The sequence below is a fragment of the Rhipicephalus sanguineus genome, unplaced genomic scaffold (assembly GCF_013339695.2).
Source record: "Rhipicephalus sanguineus isolate Rsan-2018 unplaced genomic scaffold, BIME_Rsan_1.4 Seq463, whole genome shotgun sequence".
Taxonomy (NCBI): Eukaryota; Metazoa; Arthropoda; class Arachnida; order Ixodida; family Ixodidae; genus Rhipicephalus; species Rhipicephalus sanguineus.
The window spans coordinates 36458-55550 of record NW_023615305.1 but is presented as its reverse complement, the minus strand read 5'-3'; the positions used below and the strand labels follow the sequence as shown (position 1 = coordinate 55550).

General features: G+C 46.8%; 1 protein-coding gene across 1 annotated transcript in view; it reads left to right on the top strand.

Annotated features, from left to right (window-relative positions):
• Nucleotides 1-10004, top strand: part of LOC119377432 (ubiquitin-like modifier-activating enzyme 1) — a 46991-nt gene extending 36987 nt beyond the window's left edge. Inside the window, exon 8 of the mRNA XM_037646903.2 lies at nt 9612-10004. Within this exon, the coding sequence (XP_037502831.1) occupies nt 9612-10004 (393 nt within the window). The remainder of the gene's footprint in view (nt 1-9611) is intronic.
• Nucleotides 10005-19093: the final 9089 nt, after the last annotated feature.

Sequence of the window (19093 nt, the reverse complement as noted above, 5' to 3'; positions counted from 1 at the left end):
TCGAATAGTGTTTGCTATTCGATTCGATTCGCACTGGAATTTTACTATTCGACTACAGTTGAACCCCGTTATAGAGGCACGGATGTAACGGACAAACGGGTATAACAGACAACATCTACACTTTTGGTTGGCCAGCCTATCCCTCTCATTAATTTGACTTCTTTTGTAAGAGACACCGGATATAGAGACAATCGTTGTAAAGGACAAGTTATCAGTGAATTCTGGTCAACAACATCGCTTGTAACAGACATTCTGACTTGAATGAAGCGCCATCAACCGCTAACTTGACTTGCGTCCATCTTTGGAAATAGAAAAAAAAAACAATAGACGTATCAAACCTTGTTTATTAGCCTCAGTAAATGTTTAATGGATCAGTCAGTTATAAAACAATGATAAAAGGTCTTCGAAACTGGTATGCATCGCTGATATGCACTTCAGGCTTACCGCCAAGGACGAGCACTTCCACGCGTGCACTTCACAGGCACCTGAAGGAGCCAACCGCGAGCACGCGGTGAACACATTGCAGAAGTCTTCCAATTAAAACGCCTCACTGCGTGTTCTCCGCAAGTCCGAAAATAGCACCAATGCACCGCAAATGCTTTCTTTAGTGTTACGTGAACGCCGCGATCAGCCCTGCGCCGCTTGACAAGCTACGGCCGCTCGATCACCGTAGTCTCGCTTTCCTAAAAAAATATCAAAGGCTACAAAGCACGTCAAGAGCCAAGCCAAACGGAAGCCAGAAGAGAGAAAAAAAAAATGGAGTTGCAAGTCTCAGAGGCTATAATTGAAGCTCCCACACAAACAGCGCAAAAAAAAAGTGAGTTTCGGGTCTCGGAGGCCAAGCTTCACTGCGAGTGCAAAAAAAAAAAGCTTTTTTTCTCTCCCATGCTTGGTGGCGCTCAGGTCAGCGGCCCGAATGGCCCACGTTATTAAACGAATGCTCGTAGCATCAATCCAGTCCACCATTCGTCTGCCACGCATCGGAGCGTCGGAGCCGCGCAGTTGCTGGTACAGTGCATTTTGTGATCGCCGTCGTCGCTGTCAGTCCACCACCGGCCGCCAGCAACGATTCACAAGAGACGCTAGACGTGCTTCGCCGCAGCGCCTGCAGTAGACGTATCGCTGCCGTTCACAACCGGATGTCGCGCCGTGATCACTACGCTTCGTGGCCGCTTTGTGATTGTGTGATGGTGTGATCGCTATCAACGTTCGCTGCTGGCCGCCAGTATCAGTGCGCAACAGATGCTGCTACTGGCCTAGACTTGGTTCGCCGCCAGGCCGTGACCACAGCGCTTATCGCGCCATTATCTCCGCTCACCGCCAAAGCTACGCCGTGGTCGCTGTGAACTAGGCTTATCGCTGCCTTTATCTGGATTTCGCTGCCTCAGCATGGCGGAATGCTCCGTCAAACGCCGTACTTGCCTCACGGTGTCAAAAAAGCTCGACATTGTAGCAGACATAAATGTGGCATGACGCAGGCAGACGCCGCCAGAAATTCGGCTTGTCAAGAAAGACTGTTAGCGGGATTTGGGCTCAGCGAGAGAAGCTTTTGAAAGAAGCGCCAACAGGAGCCAGCCGGTCCAAACTGCGTAAGTCATCCCATCCTGCCGTAGAAGAGGCGCTTCTTCTGTGGATACAGGATACACGGAGTAAGAACATCCCGCTCAACGGACCATTAATTCAAGAAGAGCCAAGCAACTTGCATTCGGTCTTGACATTCAGTTTGAGGCCAGTCAGGGATGGTTTGACAGGTTCAAGCGCCGACATGGCATCAGCTACAAAAGTGTTTGTGGCGAAAGCAGAGCTGCCGATGAAAACTCCGTCAAGCAATGGAAAGAGGAGACGTTGCCAACTTTGCTGAGGGGGTGGAAGGCTAGCGATATCTTCAATCTGGATGAGTCTGGAATATTTTTCAAAATGCTTCCTGGAAGAACATTTGCCTTATCCAAGGAAGATTGCAGTGGAGGCAAAAAGTCGAAAGAAAGAATTACTGCTATGTTCTGCACAAATATGGAAGGAACAGAGAAAGAAAAAATCCTAGTTATAGGCAATCAAAAAACCCACGCTGCCTAAAGAACTATCCAGTCAATGTTGAGTACACGGCAAACAAGGCTGCTTGGATGACATCAGAAATATTCAACAAATGGGCTAGCAAGTTTCGATCGCAAGATGGCTATGAAAAAGAGAAGAGTACTACTGTTCCTAGACAGCTGTTCAGCTCACATGAAGCCACCACCATTGAAAGCTGTTGAGCTTAGGTACTTCCCACCAGGCTGCACATCTGTGCTACAGCCCCTTGATCAAGGGGTTATTAATGCAGTCAAAATCAAACAGAGTCAGACTTGTTCAACGCCTGCTGTTCGACATGTTGCAAAAGCGTGAGACAACAATCAATGTGAGAACAGCGATTGAGATGTTAACAGGCTCATGGAACGATATTCAGAGGAGCACCGTCACAGGGAGCTTTCGCAAAGCCGGTTTTGATCTGCAGGAGGAAGATGAAGAGGAGGATGCAGACGAAGACCTGCAATGTGCAGTTGAGCCAGAATCATGGCCACTTATTCAAAGAAGATTTGGTGAGTCTGGCACATTCTTGAACTTTGTTGAGGCAGACAACAACCTTGCGGTAGCTGAAGACCTGTCTGATGAAACAGCATAAGAATGGTGCAGGAAGGGGAACAGGAAGAAGATACCGATACGGATGTATCGGACAGCGAGGACAGTACCCCGCCAATGACATCTGGGGAAGTAATGACAGTGCTGGGCAAAGTTCGGAAACACATTCAGCTTTGGCCTAGCGGCCATGAAGCCCTTGACCTTGTGAGCAGGCTAGAAGGAGCTGTGTTGAAAAATGGGATCGACACAGCCCTAAAACAACACCATGGAGAACTACTTTACAAGGGAATTGGTTTGAAAGCAAATTCTGCAAAATAAATATTTTGTAACCGTATATAGCCTTCTTTTGTGCTTATTTTAGCAGTAGTGTGCCCACAATGAAATATGGACTGAATATGATATGAAAAAGTGGTACCCTGCTTATAAGAGACCTCTCATATAAGAGACACAAACTGCTCCCCGGTACGTGTCTCTTATAAAGGGGTTCAACTGTATTCGAATTTCCCAAAAACAAATACAGTCAACATCCGATTGAAGGTGACCCCTTCAGATTTTTAATATTCTCCACCTCATTACACCCCGACGTTGCGGCAAAGCTGCCCTTCAAGCTCCGTTACGGTCGAACTTTGCCAAGACACAACGTCCGATTGGAAGTGGTCCCCAGATTTTCAATATGCTTCACCTCATTACACTTCGGTATTGCGGCAAAGCTGCCTTTCAAGCTCCGTTACGGTCGAATTTTGCCAAGACAGTCACGTCGATTGAAAGTGGTCCCTAGATTTTCAATATGCTTCACCTCATCACACCCCCGTACTGCGGCAAAGCTGCCTTTCAAGCTCCGCTACGGTCGCAAATGTATTAACTCAAGAAAACGCTGGTTCCGACATGGAGATGAAAGATGTGGCAGAGTTGGGGCTCAATGCTGTTTTGAGCCTGAAATTTAGGCAGGAAGTCCGAAAAATTGGAAGCCAAAGCTTTTTAGCATCGAAAATTGCAGATGTTCTTATATATCGACGTCTACGGGGCAGATTTGAAACTCCGGACTTGAAGGCAGCACACCCTTGTCCGCCACATCAGTTGGGCTTCCACAGAAGTTGAATGAGGAGGGGAGGCTGAGGAAATTTCACCTTTGCCTATCACATGTAAAGTGCTGTCGGCAACACTTTGGTTGCACCAATCATGTACATAAATAGAATTCGGCCTCTGCATTGCCTCATTCTTGATAAGACAACTATGAAACACCACCCCACCAGTGCTTCATCAACCTAGCGAAAAGAAACACTTTCATGTTGCTATCTCATAAGAATATGCTTAGGAATCCTCTCTAACTTTTTTTCTCTGCAATTTCGCTTCGAAGTATTCGAAAATGTTCTAGAAATATTCGAAAAATATTCGATTCGATTCGCACTAACACTTCAATATTCGAGTTCGCTTCGCACCCGAAATTTTGCTATTCGCACAGCTCTAATGCAAATATCAAGAATGAGGCAATGTAGAGGCTGAATTGTATTTATGTACATGATTTGGTGCAGCCAAAGTGTTGCCGACAACACTTTACACGTGATAGGCCGAGATACCATTTCCTCAGCCTCTCCTCCTCTTTCAACTTCTGTGGAAGCCCAACTGATGTGGCAGACAAAGGTGCTCCCTTCAAGTCCGGAGTTCCAAATCTGCCTCGTAGACGTCCATATAAGAACATCTGATATTTTGGATGCTAAAAAGCTTCGGCGTCCGATTTTACGGACTTCCTGCCCAAATTTCAGGTCCAAAACAGCATTAATTTAGCCCCCAACTGTGTCGCATCTTTCATCTCCATATTGAAACCAGCGTTTTCTTGAGTTAATACATTTGCGACCGTAGCGGAGCTTGAAAGGCAGCTTTGCCGCAATACGGGGGTGTAATGAGGTGAAGCATATTGAAAATCTAGGGACCACTTTCAAACTGACGTTGACTCTCTCTTGCCCAAGTTCGACCGTAACAGAGCTTGAAAGGCAGCTTTGCCGCAACACGAGAGTGTAATGAGGTGAAGCATATTAAAATCTGAAGGGGTCACTTTCAACCGTACGTTGACTGCATTTGTCTTTGGGAAGTTCAAATAGTTCGAATAGTAAATTTCAGTGCAAATCGAATCGAATAGCAAACACTATTAGCAAAATATTCGCACACCTCTAATATATTTTCTTTTGAAGCAATAAAGCCTCCATTTGTGAGTAAGCACTCGTGTTGTGCCCTTTCTTGTCCTTGTCGTCTTAGCACTTTTAATATACAAGTATGAACCAGTACTAACTAGCTCGCCTTTCCATTTTACTTTCGTTATTTTATGATTTATGCGACAGATGACAATGATCGTCTCATCCCAACTTTTTTGCTCACCCTGCTCGCATGATCACTGCATTTGTTCTCCCAATCTTTGCATTTCGGCTGCATGTCATATTTCACGTGACTTTCTACCTGGCCTGCATCGCCTGGACCACATATGTGATGCTCAATATTCGGTACACCTGAACAGACTTTTCACACGAGCACGCTGGATTAGCAACAAAAACAATGCCGTGGTAGATTTTGGGTGTCTATGTTACAATTTCAGGTTTCGAAGGACTGAAAAATCCCTTTCTCGATTTTACCATCTTCTCGATTTAAAGGGGCCCTGCAACCTCTCCCAAGTAACCATCGAATGGCTTAAAGGAGTTTACTGTCTCAAGAGTCAACCGCCCCAAAAATCTTTAGAATCAATCAAGTACGAGTGGAGTTACAAAGATTTGTTGCACGCTGTAATTGCTTTCTCTCTCTCTCTCACCCCGACGAGCGCACTGGAAGCTAAGCAGAGAGGAATGGCACGGGGGGAAGAAGTTACGCCACGTGCGCATCATGACCTTGAGCACTTTTTCATTTTTTTTTTTCTTCAAACGAACGGCTTACTTTCAGTGTGATCGCGAGCGCACGAGCAGCTACATGGCGGCCTCCCGCAGCAGTTGCAGTAACTATGCAGCCGACGACGCTCAAATCGGCCAGTAGCTGTGAAATTGAGTACGTGGCACGGTCATTTGGGCATATGGCATCATTTGCCGAGAGAAGAGGGAATGATTTCTAGCTGACTTTGTGAATTAATTGTAAATTCCAGGCCACGTGCTGCGCTATAATTAGGGCTCTGTGTTTTCGGATAAATGTGAAAAAATGCACTAAACGCTCGCTGGTAAAATTTCTGACAATTCGGATTTATCCGATTAACTCTGATTTTAACGGCCAACATGAACCTCTTCCATTATTTTGAAAGGGCATGTTCTAAGCGGTCATTGATACATCGGCCACTTTGGCCAATATGACGTTTGCCTCACGTCAACAAGATCTCATAGGCTGCACCTATCGCACATTTAAAAAACGGCTTGTCATGCGCGGAGCAGGAGACACATGTAGGGCCCTTGGGAGCGCGAGAGCCCAGGCTAGACTGGGGCGTGCCAGAACATCGATAATATTTGTTGGGGTTTAACCTCCCAAAACCACGATATGATTATGAGGGGACATAGTGGAGGACTCCGGAAATTTCAACCACCTGGGGTTCTTTAATCTGCACCTAAATCTAAGTACACGGGCCTCAAGCATTTTCGCCTCTATCGAAAAGGCGGCAGCCGCAGCCAGGATTCGACCCCGCGGCTTTCGGGCCAGTAGTCGAGCACTGTAAGCACTGGACCACCGTGGCCACTCCAGACGGCATCGAATATATGGACCTCGCAAAGTATGCTTCCATCTATTGCAACAAGCTTACAGGTTGTAATACGCACAAACGTAGGGTTTTTTTCTTCAAGTATTTGTGCTTGTGTGTGTATATGTGTTTGTGCGTTCAAACTTTCCAGACAACTAAAATACGCTTGGGGTGTCCTTATGTTTTCATGTTCAGATATCATTTCATCTAAGATACCGAAGTTTGAGAATGATGCAAAATTAAACTTTGGATTTCGGAAAATTAGATTTACAAAAAATAAACTCTGGTAAACACTGAATTCCGCCACCAAAATAACTCCAAAAACATGGAGCCCTTGCTATAATGCTTGTCTCGCATGTTCTCAGGAGCCTCGACCATTGATCAGCAGCGTTTTCCGACCATGTTAACAAGTGTTACAGGGCCCCTTTAACAAAGTAATTTGAGCATGGTATCGACTTCGTTAAATTGAGTTTCAACTGTATAATGCGATAAATTTAGTCTGAATTTGAAACATTGGTATAGTAAAAAAACCTAATTTGGATGGCGTTTTTTAGTCCTTGAAAAATATGCGATAGGCCCTCTAAATTTCCTTAATACCCCTGAATTTTCTCCTTTGAAACCTGTGCAAACGTTGTTTTGTTTCAGGCTGCTGTTGTAGCATCCCAGCATGCAGCACGTGAACCAAACCATTGCAATTCATCCGAATAAGGCTAATAAAGCTTGTTAACACAGCTCCAATGCTCCAGCTATACGCAGCTGAACGTACTCAGTACAAATACCGGAATGCACTGCAGCATCGGTGTGTAGCACAACTCATGGTGCGATCGTTCTTTTACGCATGGAAAGCTGTGCGAATTCGATTTGAAAGACAATTCATAGACGCCATGTCCTTTTGCAAAGTTTAAAGAATCCAGAATGTGGTTTGAAATCAATAATAAGAAATAACATGCAAATGCCTGACATGTTTTCTGCAGAAACTGAGACTACAAAGTGCAAATGTTGTCACTTGCAGTGTAATCATTTACTCACCTTTTGCAAACATTGAAGCATCAATTGTCGCGATACTGCTCCAGCTGACAGCACCCATTGATGATGAACACCTATAGCCACGTTTCAAGTGGGTGAAGTGTTATTTTAGCCGCATGTCTATATGAAAAAAACATGTGCACTGCAAAAATCGAGCAAATCCAGCGCACGCAACTCAGCCCAACGTCATGTTTCTTTAATTTGTCTGCAACAGTTTTGCGACCAAGAGTACAAAGAATAATAAAGAAAGCTGAAATATGCTTTCTGAAGTAGTTGATGCCACAACATCATCAAAAGGTCACAGTTTTGCAGCAAGGGCGAAGCAAGGAATGCGATAGCAACAAATTAGAATGTCACACGATGAACAGGAAGCAACTCAATGCTTGCAGTGTGCCATTCAAGCACAAAAGACGCATGAAAAGAACACACACCGGACATATGATTGACAAGGTGGTAGAGAATATGCCACATATTTATCTAATAATTTCGTGATTTCCTGCAAGCTCTTATGTCATAACAATTTCCTGTTCTGTGTTGAAGAAATTTTCTCTGTATGCTTTACGTAGACGTAGACTCAGTGGTGGGGTCTTGATCCCAGAGTTTGTATAGGAACCTAGAGAAAGGTTAACAAAATGGAGTATATTACGCAGCAGAAGTTAGAAAATGAAATATGAGGTCTTAAATGCCTATTAAAGTCGAAATGGAAGGTCAGATTTTTGCATATCCAATTTATTGTTTCGCAAGATATTACTCTACACACTACCCTCTCACCACCTGCGCTTTTGGACGAAGGAAGTTTTGTTCATTCCTTCTTTTTTTAAAGGTGGTACTGAAGGGGTCCGCTCTATGCACGGCTGGTGCAGAAGCCTAGTTCCGGTTCCAGCCGCACACAGTCATACCGTGCATGTGTCAGTGTCCCCTTCCCGTAGCGCGAGTCATCGTAGCTACGATGGGTTCGGGCAAATAAGGAAACATGCTAGATCAACAAGCAACACTTTATTGTTATACAAGCAATAACGCGTAAATATCGCGTAGAGGGATAGTCCATTCTAGTAGAAAACAAAGGGTAACGCTTACTCTTTCGGTCAATGGTCAGCTCGCGGGTCCTGGGGTGATCTGGATGTGTAGGTCGTTCCCACAAGTCAGCAGAGCAAGAGCGCTCGTCTCCCTGCCCGGGCGGCTGTTTTATTCACCTCCCGTCTCCCTCCCCCGCGAGGATTGTTTCCCTCCCTGGGGATGAGTACCCTTTCCTGCGAGCCGGGAAGCGAGGATTAGCTTGCGGTGCGGCGGGAAAGAAGCGGTTGCCTGGAAAGGGGCGATGGTGCTCGCTCTCTAAGTGACCTATTGGCTCCCGCCACAAGTCCGCGATCGCACCAGCTTAAGGAAAGGCAATAGGCGCGCGTGCTCTCCCACAGTACATATCTCTGAATGTATGCAAGGAAGGGGCAACTCCTGTTCTTATTTATATGTGCTATGGCATTGCCCTGCATACATCAGTGCTTGCAAGAGATATGAAATCACCTTATCATCTCCAGACGATTTGCTTAATCAAGATAGTCCCCTGGTCCTCTATGAAACCCTCTTAGACTTGCATTGTCAGGTTGATTTGACATTCTCTTTGTGCGCTGTCACTAATGAACATTTTAGAATTTCAGTACGCGAATTTCACTATTAGAATAGTGAATTATGTCACACGAGCAATTGAAGTTGCAGTCACTAGATTACGTTATAAATTGCGCATCTAAATTTTTATTTATAGAGCTGCCCTGGCATCTTCTTTCAATTGTTCTTTCTGTCGAATCCAGGAAACAAAAGAACATTTCTTATTTATTGTAAAAGATATTCTTCTTTGCACAAATTTACTTTAGATGCAGTCTTCTGCCTGTTTAGATTGGATTTAGACATACCAAGCTTACATTTTTGGGGGGGGGGGGGGCTCATCCCTTGTACATGGCGACGGTAAGGTTGCTGATGCCTTGCAGGAGCGCCTTTCAGGTTAAGAAATTTAGGCTATAGAATCACTATTTACTCCTTATTTTCCTGTGTTCCAAAATTCTTTATTCTTGGTTTCAAATTTCATTTCATAAATAATCTATATTTTTCTGTTTATCTAAAATATTTTAAAATTTTGTTTAATTTTTATGTTTTTCTTTGTAATCAAGAAAACAATCTAAAATAATGATATCCTTTGAAACTACCCGTTTTTTGCCATTCCCTCAATGTGAGTGTGGGCCAAAAGCTCATGGATTTACTTCACTTGACTCTGCAGGTGACGACTGCTATGGAGCCCTGTGACGTCAAAGTTTGTAGCGCTGAAGCAACAGCGAGAAGCTCTGAAAGCTACATTTTAGAGCTGCAGTTGGAATTTGACGACATTTTACAAAAAGGAACAAGAACCAGCGCGTTGGAAGAGATGCAACGCTCCGTTTATAATTTAGTTGCGAGAAAGCAGGAGGATCAGATTTACGACTCAGTTTGCCACGCATTAATCACACGGTTAAGGAAAGTGCGGGCCACCGTTTTGGATAAAGTGGACGAGAGGTTTGTCGAGACAGTGACCCAGGCCTGGAGAGAGTATATTGAAAGAGCAAGAATGGTTTGTGATGTTGTGGAGTACCTCGAGAAAAGTAGTTGTCCCACAGAGCCACCTAGATTGCTTTAAGAAGGAAGAGCGTTAAGCTTTTCCGTGATGAAGTGTTGCGCTGCAGAGATGTGCAAGCAAAGCTCTGCAATACTATGCTCCGCCTGGTGAAGGAGGACCGGAAAGGCGGCAGACCTGTGAAACAGGGCAATTCTGAAAGAAGCGTGTGACATGTAGCCGCTGTTGACACAGACTCAAACGCACTGTATGAGCAAGTGTTTGAGAGAGAGTTTCTGAAGGAGTCAGCTGAGTTCTACACTACACTTGACCTTGACTTGAAGGAGAAACTCAAACTACATCTCGCAAGTGGAGGGGCTTCTTGAAAAAGAATCAGAGTTGTCGAAGTCCTGTTTCAGAGGTTCAACGGTTTGATGATTAATCAGTGTTCTTATCGAAGAACTGGTGCTAAAAAAGGACTCCCTCATGCGTGTATTTTGTCTGACCAAAACACCGCAGAGCTGGCACGTATTGTTACTATGTGCAGGCCCATAAACAATGGCATTGCCATGGTGGTTAGTGCTGTCAGCAAGCACACACTTGAGATGGGCGAGGCTTTGTTAGTGGTCACAGCAATACACCGAATGTAGCTGCTCTCATTGGCATGAAAAAATACCTTGATCACATTGCAGAACAATGTTTTGACAGTGATGAAAGGGGTGAAAGAGGTGTCTCAGAGGATTTCGCACGCATCATTCTCATGAACAGTGAAATGCCAAGTCATCTAGCTGCGTTTGTTGTTGATACTATTGAGAAGAGTATAACAAATTTTGAAAGGCAGCTGTGGACCGATGTCGAAGAGTGCTGCAGAATCTTAAATTGGATAAGGAAATTTTTGAGATGTACTGTCAGTTCTTCTGGGCCAAGAAGCTACTGATGCACAATGATAAAAGCTCCGAAGAAACGGAAAAAAACCATCAGCTGTAGAGCTACAAAGATATTTCACTCAAGAGTTCGTGTCCTGGATGCAAGCTTTCGACAAAGAGTTGCAAACGTCACAAGGCATGCGCTGGAATTCAAAAAGTTGCATCCCTCTGCGACGATAAATGTGTCCACTCTTCAGGCGGGGTTATTGCCCGTACCTTACGAGACTCAAAAACAATAATCGCCCAAGATCCATGGAAAGAGTTCAGGGTATTTAAGAACTTCTATTTTGAAAGGCACGTTAAAAGGCAATTGATCCTTCAGCCTAACCTGGGATCGGCGAGCATGAGTGTCTTTTTCAAGGGCCTCAGTCACCGCGAAAATATGCTTATGTGTTACAACACACCAAATGTGCATCTTGCTGCTGTTCAATGACTGCAACAAAATGTCCTTTCGTGACATAGCGGACAGGACAAACATACCTAATGCAGCACTCATTTGCGCCCTGAAGTCACTCATTGAAGAAAGGAGCAGCTCCAATCTTTGCTCTTCAAAAGCCCCTCATCAGAGTCTGTGAATTTTGATGATTTTTTTATTGTAAATGAGGAGTTCATGTCGAATGGATTAGCAGACTTTACAAAAGTACCTGCAGAGACCAAATTTTTAATGAAGAGCACCGAACCGCATTACTACATTGATAAGCAGCGGATGTTTCAAGTAGAAGCCACTATTTAGAATCATGAAAGCACAAAGGAAAATGGCACAGAATGAACTACTGTGCGAAGTAAACAAAGAACTTGGAGGTAAATATACCATTAGTCCTGCAGCCTTTCAAAAGAGATTGGATTCTCTAGTCCAGAGACAGTTCATTGAGAAAGCTTTCGAGGATCCCACCAAGTACAGTTACGTGCCGTGAAACGCTGCAGCGTCTACTGCAGCAAGACATGCTGCAGACATGGCATAGCAATTTCACTTTGCAAGACATGGCAATTTAACTTTGTTTCAATCAGTATGTATTCAAGTTACAATTTTGACAATTAATTAAAAAGACTGTGCTCAAAACTCTGTCTCTTACTTGGATTCTCAACAAATTGTGTTTCCATTGCAAAAGGAATTATTGTTGTACCTGCTCTAGATGCCAAGATATATGGGCCTCAAAATAGATCAGTCAGAAATTTATATTTGAAAAAAAAAATGAAAATACTACAAGGTTATAAACCAATCTGATTGATTAGTGGATTTTTGTGGCACAAGGGCAGGTGTGGCCAAGAGCGCCATGTCTTTTTAAGAAGTGTTAGTGATGACCAATGAATATGATGGCAGGATGTATTATGGCTAGGCCCAAAATCACACACTATATAGAAGTGTAAAAGACATGTACTCTAGAGTATAAAATGATGGCAGTCAGACGTAATGTGATGTATGAATGTGAGATGAATGACCAGTGAGCATGATTTCTACAAGTGAGAGATGGTAAATAGCACGATTACCTCCTCAAGGAATTTCAGCCCAAAGGCAGGTGCTTTCTGTTATGTAGCTACTGCAGCAGCAACTGTTCAGAGGGGGCTATGGATTTCCTGGGAGTATGACGTGAAAGCTACAAGAATCCTTTAAAAATGTGAACAACGACGCGTATTTAAAAATTTCGGCAGTTCCCCCCGTTGTGGGAATCGGTTTCATGCGAAGCAGTCGGTGAGTACTTCTATGGTGTATTTTATGGCTTTGAGCCAAGCGTTACGAGGTGGATCAACATGTTTTTGTAAGTGTACTAGGCGTGTGCACATTGTGGGCATACCAGGAACGTCAACAACACTGGCGTTTAAAGGGTAATTTATGGTGTGACGTAACACTGGCCCTCACGTTAGAGTTCATACGTCAGTATTGTTGAAACTAAGTGCACTTTATGGTGCATTCATGTGAATTATACGTAACTTTCGTTAATGTATTCTTCCGAGGTCGAACAATGCTTCAATACAGCTTACTGAATCATAGGAATACAAATGTAATATTTATTAGACTACTATAAAAGTGCAGCAAACAATGGAACCACAACTGACGTTAACCCGGCATGACTCCTGTATCATGGGAGTACATATATAATGTTTATTGCTTGGTTATAACATTAGATAGCCAGCACTACGACCACAATTGACGCTGCACCGACATTATGCCTGCACAGGTTCTTTTTCCGAAGCAGTTTCAAGATATGATGTGGCTCTGCGGTAGAATACCTGACTGCCACGCAGAATGCTCGGGTTCGATTCCTGCTGGGATCCCAATTTTATTCTTTCCATTTGTCGGCTCAACACTGCCGATGACGGTATTTCTTAACGCTTTCGCATTTAAATTACCAGTGTTTGGCCTCGCCGTTCCTGGGTAGATATTGTTGTGTCGTACGACCCTCGTGGCCCTCGGACACACCAGTGCAGTAAAGGTCCCTGTACATGCCACTGGGTGGAGCTGGGTCTCCCCCATGCCTCTTGCTAGCACCAATCCGGCGTGGTCATGCCGGTCATGTGACCCGTGCCTCGCTGACCAATAGCCTTTCTTCTCCCTCCTTAAAACCACCTGTAATAAACGCGGGAGAGCAGTCTCTCGTCCGTCTCGCCGAAGCTTGGTCTCTGCGTCTTCACTCCGCGCGCCCTCCCGTCGTTCGGCCTCTCCGTCGGCCCGCCGCGGGTTACGCCGCGCTCCTGCCCTACACAAACATGGCGACGAGGTAGTTGAACCGCTACGCTCCTACGACAGGCGACGCCAGGAAGAGCACGACGTACGTGACACTACGCTACGGGTCACATTTTTCTGCTGCGCGTCGGTGCTGCTTCCTGCACGCTACAAGCGCGTCGACCTGACTTTTCCTTGTCCCCGCTCCGGCTCCCTCTACGACGCCACCCTCCTGCTTGAGCCTACTGCCTACCTCGTGCACACATGGCGGCTCCTTTTGCAAACCTTCCTCCGTTCCTCAACGCTCCCGGCAAGCCTCCCATTCCTTGGCATATATATGGCACAATATTTTCCAGGTTCACCTGAAGGCGGCCGGCGGAAGCGGCTGGGAGGACAAAAGACGTGCGTCAGCGCTCCTCTGCGCGCTCGGCATCGAGGGCCACGCAAATACTTCGCCGCGCAAGAGCAGCTTGAGGCGGAAGGCGCAGTTACGGCGTCTGGTTCGGGCACGGTGCCGAAGACAGAAGCGGCGACGGCAACGACGTACGACACGGTGCTCCAGTTTTTAGACGGGCTTTTCGCCGAGACAACGAACGTGCTAGCCGAGCAGCACCTGTTCACGAGCGCACACAACTGCCCGGCGAAACGTTTCTCGACTTCGTCACCGCGCTGAAAGAAAAGGCCCTGTCATGCAAGTTCGCGCCACTTACGACGACAGAGTACGGGACCAAGTAATTCACGGGGTCGCCAACGCACATGTACGGGCCAAACCACTGTCTTACGGGGAAGCCCTTACGCTGCAGAAAGCCGAAGAAGTTGGACGCGACTTGGAGGCGCTCAACAAAGCCAACGCGGCGTTCGGAGAAAAATGAGCGGCTACTCGGCTCGCACTCCGGTTACGGCGGCAGCATCCAGTGCGTCGCAGCGGCTCAAAGTGGCGGGTCGGCTGCTTCGCTGGCCCCGCATGTGACTCAACATGGCGGCGGCTTCCCCCAAGTCGGGCGGCCGCATCCAAGATGGCTGCGCGGGCTCGACCAACATAAACGTTGGGCTCGACGGCGGGTGTACAAGACTGCGTTCGCTGCCAGCAAGTGCAACAGCTTGCGCCCAAGCCTCAAGTCGGCCCCCATGATGTTAGGGCATTTGGCGACTTACAGAAATTGTCCGGCCAAAAAGAAAATTTGCCAATTTTGCCGTATCAAAGGGCATTTCGCGGCAGTCTGCCGTAAGCGACGAGCGTCGGTACAGGAAGTTGCCCCCGTTCAAGACCGTGCCTCCGGCACTGCCACAGTCCTGTCCCGTGCAAGCGCGCCAACTAGACCCAAGGGACTTGCGCATCCCTGTTATCGTCGAGGACATAGCCACATGTCATTGCTGGTGGACACCGGAGCCACTGCATCGTTAATGACCAAGAAGACTTCGACATGCTTTCGCTTCGAAGCACCGACTGCTCCAATGTCCATCCAACTGCAGGATTTTTCGAAGCATCGCATACCGGTACTGGCTATTTCCGCACGGACTTGCAGCCCAAGGCAAGCGGTCTTCGTCACCTTCTACGTGACAGCACACGCACTTCACTGCTGGGCTCGATGCCATCCAGCAATTGCGACTCCTGATCGACGGCGCAACGTTGACGTGTCGTCTGGCTACACCAGTTTCCTCGCAGCTTCCTGTAGCTGTACCTCCGGGCAGGGGCGTAGCCAGAAATTTTTTTCGGGGGGGGGGGGTGGGGGGGGTTCCACCATACTTTGTATGTTCGTGCGTGCGTTTGTATGTGCGCGTGTATATATACGCAAGCAAAACTGAAAATTTCGGGGGGGGGGGTTCCAACCCCCCCCCCCCTGGCTACGCCCCTGCCTCCGGGGTTCGAGCACCTGCCTGGCCGTGCCAAGAGGCGACAGCACACGTGCCAGTGTCTTCCAAGCTGCGTCGGCTGCCTCTGGCGCTACGGCAGAAGCGCCAGCGAGCTGCGCCGGCTCCAGGACGACGACGTCATCGTCGGCGGCCGCGTTCAAGATTGCACATCAACAACCAGGTGTTGCCTGCGCAGGCCATTCGCGATGGCCCTGCTATCCATTGCCACTCTGCACCTGCTGAAGCGCAGCCACAAATTCCTGCAGCCCAGGATTGTCACTTGGGGCCTCGAGAAAAGTCCTGGGCATTCTTCCTCCCCCCCCCCCCCCCCGGCAAATGCGCAGCAACCCATCAACGACCGCTTAAGGACGCAATTTCTGCTAGGGGGAGACGATGTTGTGTCGTACGACCCCTCGTGGCCCTCGGACACACCAGTGCAGTAAAGGTCCCTGTACATGCCACTGGGTGGAGCTGGGTCTCCCCCATGCCTCTTTGCTAGCACCAATCCGGCGTGGTCATGCCGGTCATGTGACCCGTGCCTCGCTGACCAATAGCCTTTCTTCTCCCTCCTTAAAACCACCTGTAATAAACGCGGGAGAGCAGTCTCTCGTCCGTCTCGCCGAAGCTTGGTCTCTGCGTCTTCACTCCGCGCGCCCTCCCGTCGTTCGGCCTCTCCGTCGGCCCGCCGCGGGTTACGCCGCGCTCCTGCCCTACACAACAGATATAAACTGTCAATCAACTGTGGCGCTTACCCATACACCGCGGCCCGTGGTAAACAGGTATGTGCCACACGTATCTGGAGGAAAGGGTTTGACGACGTACGCAACAGGTTTTTCTCTCGTTATCATGTCGTGACCCGACAGTCATATTCGTCAAAACCTCTTACCCTCCCATGCCAATTATGGTCTACACCAAGTTAAGGAGGCGATCATGAGAGCACCAGACGTAGGCGGCTAGATAGATACGTAGATAGAAACGCTCAAAGAGCCAAGGTTCACTAAGAAGTGATTCGCACTTAAAAGCAGTTCTCTGCCTATGAAAAACATGAGATGCAGTAGAATTTGCTCTCGGTAAGCTAAATGGGAAGTGTTTTTTTTCTAATAGCGTCTAATTCATTGCATTGGATGAGAATGTGAAGGATGGTAAGTGGTTCACCACATTTCTCACACATGGTTGGATCACCACCAGACAGAAGGTATGCATGTGTGCTGTGTGTGTCCTGTTCTCAGCCTGATAAGTGTTACTTCTGTGCGGCGTGACTTTGATACTGGCGGCCAATTCGCAACATGCCGCTTGATAACATGTAGTTTATTTTGTGTTTGCCTAACCCATAAGAGCTGCCAATAAGCCCAGAGGTTTCGTTTTTGGAAGGGTTGTAGGTCTAGTGCAGAGATAGCTATGGATGTATCGGCAGCGTTCTTGTGGACGGATGCAGCTAGCTGGTCCGCCAACACGCTTCCTTGGATCTTGCGGTGCCCTGGCACCCAGGGCACCACAACATGCTGTTTGAATGCGTAATCATGCATAAGAGTACAGCGAGACAAGGACAGGATTTGTGTGTTTTTTCAGGGTTTATAAAGCTTTTGCCACGCTTCGGAATCAATATATATCACTGCACTTTGTAGTTTTAATTCTCTAATGTGTTTGACGGCTGCAAATTGCATAAGCCTTTGCTGTGAAGATGCTTATATGAGAGTGCAGAATACCAGCATCCGAAAAGGATGGACTGACTGCTGTACACTCTAAATATTTTCACGCCTAGCAAGCGTGAGTATGGACGATTTTTGCACGCTTGTTCTAAGCGTGGTGTCTTTTCACGATGAAAAATCACGCTTCCTAAGCATGATTCACGGGATGAATAACGCTTGCGAAGCGTGAGTGGAGGCGATTTTTTGCACGCTTGTTTTATGCATTGCGCGCTTTCACGCTAAACGCTCACGCTTGCCAACCGTGACTTTACGACCTTCTTAACGCTTAGTGAAGGTGTAAGAGAGGAGTTTTACTTACCTGACGGGCGTTCTCCTGCTCTATAAGATGCGTTCCTGACCGTCAAAAATTGTTTAAAAATAAAGCTCAAAAAAGCTAATGTTTGTCATGCCGTATTTGTTCCTGCTTGGCGACTGCTCGGCGAGTATACATACCGATGCCCGGCATTAATTAGCTAATTACAAAAATGAACTTTTACTTTTCATCTTGCACATGTGCAAACTATACAACGCTAGACTGCGACAGCATAAAATGAGCTTGCTAGCTGGAATATAAATATGCAATACGGTTTATAGTACAGATAGTAAGTACTGGCTACTTTCTGGCTGGCTACTTTCTACATATTCTACCTAACTGCACATATTGCATGCCAACGCCCAGCTCAGTATCGCCAATGCGTTATCCGTATTTATAGTATCTAGCAATCTCCTGTTAAGCTGTCGCAGTGCAATGCTCTGTAATTCACACATGTGCAAGATAAAATGGAAGGTTTCTTTTGTAATGATCTATTTAATGACGGGTATCCGTATATATAGGCTTCCCAAGCAACGCTTAGCGGCGCTGCTGCTCTTGACAGGCAGCGCCATCTCTGGCAGAAAAAGAGAAACTGGGGCGTGATCAGCGAGCGTTTTCCCTTCTCTTCACCGCGTTGCCGCTCGCTTCCGTGCACGTGCAGAGCTCTCGCGGTGCACTTGCGGCGTCTCACAATGTACCGCGTGCAGTGCGGCTTCAAAAGGATCTTCGAGCTTGACTGGCACTTCCGCAAAGCGAACTTGATAAAATGAGGAAGGCTCGTCAATCACGTTAACGGTGAAGAGCAGACGATCGACGACAACCACGCCCGACTCAAAGGAAATGCATTCCCAAGTCGCGATTACACCGTGTAGGACGTATACCTCGAGGTAAGTCTCATTCTGTCACGTTAAAGATGAATAATGGTCCACATGCACTCCGAAATGAAGCCGTACACGCTATCGATGTTCTGCGGCGTGGACTACGAATCATTGATTGTTGTTTTGATATGGCATGCTTACAGTAGCAGCCGCGTACTTTCGTGAACAAACGTTTGCGGCGTGCGAAAAAAAGATTATACGGCCATGGCATGCTTCCTGATAAGGTTAGAGTCAAGTCCTCCGTGCCGCTGGAGAATCATCCGCCGATTAAGATGCGAGGCAGCTAGCTGAGCTTCAACCACTGTGAAGCAAGACGAACTGCTCGCCTCGTTTTTTCGGCTCTCGCGTCATGCTTGCAGTCTCTTTTTATGATATCGACTTGACAGGCGTATAAAACCTGCTGCGTGAACGCGGCTAGAAAATCGCACAAAGTCAGAAGGTGGTTACTTCAAGGTTGCAATTGCAAAGCATGTATTAAGTGCCAGTTATATTTAGCGGCTTAAATATATATCACCCCAATAAAGTGACAAAAACAAAGCAAACCTGCAGAACGATGTCAAAGCTTGCTGAAAATGCACAGACGTCCGTTCCGGCGTGATAAAGCAGCCTTCCCGACGCGTGAAATGCAGGCGCCGAACTTCTGACAATGTGCGGAGTTCAGTTGAATTCAACCAACCGCGCAACGCTAACGGTATAACGCGAATGTGAACGTTCAACAACGACGGGTAGGTCTCACGAGCACGGGGAACCAAACACAAAGTTGCTTCACCTACAACCGTAACTGGACTTTAACAATGCGAGAAGACAGCGAGTAATCATTACTGTAGTCGCTGCGTGCATGCGCCCCGTTAC